This window comes from Polistes dominula, unplaced genomic scaffold, assembly GCF_049000335.1.
Source record: "Polistes dominula isolate Pdom_NZ unplaced genomic scaffold, Pdom_raw_medaka contig_18, whole genome shotgun sequence".
In the NCBI taxonomy this organism is placed as follows: domain Eukaryota; kingdom Metazoa; phylum Arthropoda; class Insecta; order Hymenoptera; family Vespidae; genus Polistes; species Polistes dominula.
The window spans coordinates 5,274,001-5,279,609 of NW_028301164.1; the positions used below are offsets into that span (position 1 = coordinate 5,274,001).

A 5,609-nucleotide genomic window follows, 5' to 3' on the forward strand; every position below is an offset into this window, starting at 1 on the left:
TATAGCGAATGTTTCTAAAGCAATAATAGGCGCCGATTTCTTACATTTTTATAATTTACTACCAGATTTAAGAAACAAAAAATTGTTGGACGGCAATACATTGCTTTCTAGGAAAGCAGAATTAGTAAATATTGACGTTCCAACCATTTTGACCATTAATTGTAATAGTCCGTATTTAGACTTTTTTAGGAAGTACGCAGATTTAACTAAACCAACTTCAAGGAAACCCATCAGACACACGGTGAAACATTATATTATCACAAAAGGTCCTCCAATAGCAGAGAGAGCAAGAAGACTAAATCCGGAAAAACTGCGAATTGCACAAGCCGCATTTCAGCAACTAGACAACGAAGGAATCTGTCGCCCGTCCAAGAGTCAATGGGTGAGCCCTCTGCATATGGTACCAAAGAAAAATGGAGGCCCTGTGGAGATTATAGGCGATTTAATAGCGTTACGGTACCAGACAGGTACCCCATTCCACATGTACACGACGTCACGCAACAATTCCGTGACTGTAATATATTTTCCACAATAGATTTGTCTAGAGCATATCACCAAATTCCGTTGGCTGAGGAAGATATAGAAAAAACAGCGGTAATTACACCTTTTGGTTTGTTCAAATACACAGTAATGCCTTTCGGTTTATGTAACGCGGCGCAAACATACCAAAGGTTTATGAATATAGTATTAAGCAAATTAGATTTCTGTGCCTGTTACATAGATGATATAATTATAGCGTCTAAAAATAAGGAATCCCATGAAAAACATCTGCCTGCAATATTTGATAGACTTAGGCAATATGGACTAACAATAAATATTTAAAGTGCAATTTTTTTCAAAATAGCGTAAACTACTTAGGTTATAAGATAGATAATAAGGGTATAGCGCTGTTGGATGAGCGAGTCCACGCTATACAAAACTATACCAAACCAAAGACTGTTTCAGATATGCGACGTTTCCTTGGGGTAGTGAATTTTTATAGGAGGTTCTTACCAAAGGCTGCAGAATGGCTTGACCCACTTAACAAATATATGATAGGTGCCAAGAAGCACGACAAAAGACTGATAGAATGGAATCAAGCAGCGGAAGAAGCTTTCAAAAAAGCCAAAGAAGCAATTGCCACAGCAACGTTATTGGCATATCCAAAAGAAAAAGCAGTATTAAAGTTGAAGACTGATGCTTCCGATAACGCAATTGGAGCAGTGTTAGAACAATTCTGCGATAACAAATGGGAGCCACTAGGATATTTCTCAAGAAAACTAGAAAAAGCGCAAATTAGATATAGTGTGTGTTTGGGATTTAATCTGCCCAATGAGAACTCGCAACAGTTGTCGCTCAATGCAGACTCGTCATAACTCATCACGGCGGTTGAAGAATCATCTTGACGCCGGCTTGTCAGTCAGTCATCTCTTTGTCATCGCATATACCACACGTGTCTTCTCATCATTGTTCTCAACAACTCGTTCCAACCGCACGCGTCTTCTCAACTTTGTTATACGTCTTCTCACAAAGTACAAGTTCGATGGGATTAATATAATCCTCATCGTCCGGTTCATAACTGATTAATATAATCAGGCCGTCTCTAGTCCACTCATTGTGATATTCTCTGTGTAAAGTTCGGAACGTGGTCCGCTCAACGGCTACTCATTTTGAATCTCAACCGACACGCGGTGTACTCGTACGAATTTTAATAAATCTGACCACTTACAGCAAATGCTCGGCGTTCTCCTCATTTAGACCACTCAATTCCTCAACATTTGGTCCTTCGAGCCGGATCGAGCATTTGCAGTTCCGATTTGTAAAAATTGGTAAAGTTCATTGTGTGCGGTGTATTTCGTCATCTCAATTTCTTTGTTCGGGAAAGTAGTGCCAACTCAAGTAGTGCTCTTACGCGTGACGTAGTGCCGTGTCACGCCTTCTCTTGTTGCTCGAAAAGTAGTGCCATCTCAGTCGCTTTGTTCGCGCGAAATAGTGCCATCTCAAGTCGTGCGACTACGCGTGACGTAGTGCCGTCTCACGCCCGCTCTTGCGTCGCGAGAAATAGTACCATATCGCTCGCGTTAGTGTGACGCGTGAGCCGCCCCCCTTCTCTCACTCTCGAGTAGGGTGGGATTTAGCCATCTCTCTTGCGAGTACGTGTCGTCTCCCTCGCTTCGCGCGACCCGCGAACACTTCCCCCACTCTCACTCCCGAGTAGCGGGGTATCGTCATCTCGTTCCCGGTGTTTACTAAATAGTGCCGTTATCTATCGCGACATTGTCTTCTCATTGGCACTTCTTATTATCAGTGACTCTCAGTGTGATCTCATTAAGCAGTGACTTTCAATATAGATTTCTCGATTAATCATCACGATGGTGCTTGTGCGTGATCAAGACCAAAAAGCCAAGACCACAAGCAGTGGTGATGACCAAGCAACCCCTCAGACAGCTCAACCGACCAGCCTGGCGGTACCATCAACGTCTACTCATGGCCAAGGTCCCCGGACCAGGAGCCAATCGCCAGTGCCACTCAGTACTGAACTAACATTGCGTGTGCAAGCTCAAAATAAGATCATTGTTACAATGGAAGATATACTCAGTCAGGTTGGTAAGCCCTCCGAAGCGATCACCCTGACAGAGGTGAATATGATGCTCGAGCAGCTGGAGGAGCTGCATAAGACATTTCGCCTAGAGCACGCTCAGCTCGTCTGCAATTGGACTCCCAGCCAAATGGGACATTCATATCTTACTGAGATGGTCAGCATCAACGAGTCGAAGTTGATGCTGAAGACAAAAAGATTGCTTGGTCGACTCAAGGAACAGCTCACACAGACAACTCAACCAGCTCCTCCACCTGAGGCTGGTGCTCGTGCCCGCTCCCGGCTTCCTGAACTGACAGTGCCGACGTTCAGTGGAGATTGCCGGAAATGGCCTGATTTCAAGGCCATGTTCAGCTCAGTAATAGGAGACCGCTTTGACCTTAGTGACCTGGAGAAGTTCTAGTACCTCAAGTCAGCGATGCAGGGAGAGGCTTATGAGATCATGGCCAACATAACTCCAGACAACTCATCATATGACTCGGCTTGGACATAGCTCATATCAAGGTTTGAGAGCAAACGTTTGATAATCAAATCTCATCTAGAAAGGCTTCTCAATCTCAAACCGATGCAAAGGCGCCAAGCCACATCGCTGACTAAAATGGTCAATATTATTAACGAGACTACTCAGGCACTCAGAACGCTCACGGTGGAGAGCAACAATGATTGCCTCATGGTAACCCTTCTTACTGGCCTACTCGATCGTGACACTCGTGAGAGATGGGAGACATCTCTTGCCTCCACCGATGAATTTCCAACTCTCAGCCAGCTCACGGAATTTCTGGTCGCTCGTGCTCGCACATTGGAGACTATGGAAGCCTCGTCCACGCCTGCTCAACCCAATGTGCAAAAATGGGCGACGACTACTCGGACAAGCTGACATCAGGCATCTCAACAGCCTCCAGCCAGCTCATCAAGGTCGGTCACTCATCAGACTTCTCGTCCAGCTCAGTCACGAACGACATATCCGTGTGACTGTTGTGGGCTAGATCATTATATCGCGATCTGCCCAAAAATGCGAGGCTACTCGGTCAACCAAAGGGTGAGGTTGATCAAGGACAGAAGCTTGTGCTGCAATTGCCTAGGCAGGCATAACCTGAGGAGGTGCAACAGCCGACGGCATTGCAAGTCATGCAACGATTTTCATCACACCTTGTTGCATGGTGCCGACCTCTCAACCATCTTCGAACCACCACGAGATGGGGCTTAGACCGCTCAGGAGGTGTCGGACACACCCTCTCCCTCAACTATGTCCTCTCAAGCATGAAGCTCAGGGCAGCTCGTTGAGAGTTGCGATTATCTTTTGTCTAGCTTAGCCCATCTCAGTCATCTCACATTGCTGGCCACAGCGACAGCGATAGTCGTCTCAGCAGCTACATCAACTCAAGTTCGTCTGCTCATCGACCCTGGATCAGAAATCTCATTCGTCTCAGAAAAGCTTACCCAGCAGCTCAAGTTACAACGAAGGCACTCAAGGCTGGACGTTTATGGTGTCGGCGGAAAACGGACTTATCAAACAAGAGGAGTTGTCACGCTCAACCTTCAATCAAGGTATAGACCACCCACAGTGACAATTTCAGCTCACGTGTTAAAGACAGTTACCACCATCCTGCCGGCCATAAAGACTCAACAGGAACCCGAATGGCCACCCCTAAAGGGTTTAAATCTCGCTGATCCAGAGTTTCTCGTTCCAAGGGCCGTAGAGGTTATAGTTGGAGCAGACCTCTACGGCCAACTCATCAGACCTAATATCATTAGGCACTCAGAAAGAACTCCCATTGCTCAATTGTCAATCTTTGGGTGGCTGGTCATAGGCCCAATTCAGGCACCGGTCACACTTGCAAGGACAACTCATCATGGCAGCTCTCAGGCATCAAACTCATCCTTGCAAGAGTTGTTGACACGGTTTTGGGTCCAAGAAGAACCTCCATCATCGGACAACTCATCGCTCACTCCTGAGGAGCAGGAGTGTGAGCTCCACTTTAAGACCACTCATTCAAGGGACTCAACAGGGCGCTACATCGTCAGGATGCCGCTCAAGTCGCCCCCAACAGTCCTGGGAGATTCTTATCAGGCAGCTCATCGATCGCTCTAACGAATTCTCAGGCGACTTGGCAGAGACACTCAGTACGACCGATTGTACACTCAGTTCATGCGAGAGTATGAACAAGCTCAGCACATGCTCAAGCTCGATGACAGCTCAGTTGGTAGAAGGCCACATTACTATCTGCCTCATCATGGGGTACTCAAGCCAGACAGCTCCACCACGAAGCTCAGGGTTGTTTTCAACGGTTCAAGTGCCAGCTCCACTGGTCACTCGCTCAACGACATCATGCAAGCTGGTCCTAATCTGATGCTCAACATCTTCGACTTGCTCATTTGGATACGTCAACTCAAGTATCTCTTTGCGACTGACATCACCAAGATGTACCGGCAAATCAAGATACACCCAGATGAACAGGATCTTCAACGCATCGTGTGGGTAAATGAGCAGCAGGTTGAATCTCATTTTCAGCTCACCACAGTCACGTATGGAACTAAGTCCGCACCGTTCCTAGCTGTAAGAACGTTGCTTCAGCTCGCTGAAGATGAAGGCTCTCAGCATCCTCTTGCTGTGAAACTCACGGGCGTTATGTTGACGACGTCTTCGGAGGATCCGATACAGTGGAACAGCTCGTGAAGACTGCTCAACATCTCATACGGCTCTGCCATGCGGGCGGATTCCCGTTGGCCAAGTGGCACTCTACTTCTCAGCAACTGTTGAGAGAGGTCTCGTCTGAACTTGGCGAGACCTCAGGCATCTCATTCGATGACTGTGATACCAAAATTCTTGGTATTCGATGGTCACCTCAACAGGATATGTTCGACTTCTCAACAATCTCGTCTTCTCCCTCCAAACGATTCTCAAAACGTCTCGTCCTCTCAGAAGTAGCACAAATATTTGATCCATTAGGCTTCGCATCTCCAGTCATAATTAAAGCTAAGATCTTTCTTCAGGCTCTCTGGTTGCATAATCTCGACTGGGACGAACCTC

The 5,609-nt window shown here is 46.6% G+C and overlaps 1 protein-coding gene across 1 annotated transcript; it reads left to right on the forward strand.

Annotated features, from left to right (window-relative positions):
• Window positions 1–4,727: 4,727 nt before the first annotated feature.
• On the forward strand, window positions 4,728–5,255 carry LOC107073526 (uncharacterized). Its single transcript, XM_015334214.2, has one exon. It carries the CDS (start codon window positions 4,728–4,730, stop codon window positions 5,253–5,255), a length of 528 nt encoding a protein of 175 aa, XP_015189700.2.
• The last annotated feature ends 354 nt before the right edge of the window (window positions 5,256–5,609 follow it).

What these genes read in the sequence shown, in the direction of transcription:
- LOC107073526 (XM_015334214.2), top strand. Translation starts at nt 4,728, where the DNA reads ATGCGAGAGTATGAACAAGCTCAGCACATGCTCAAGCTCGATGACAGC.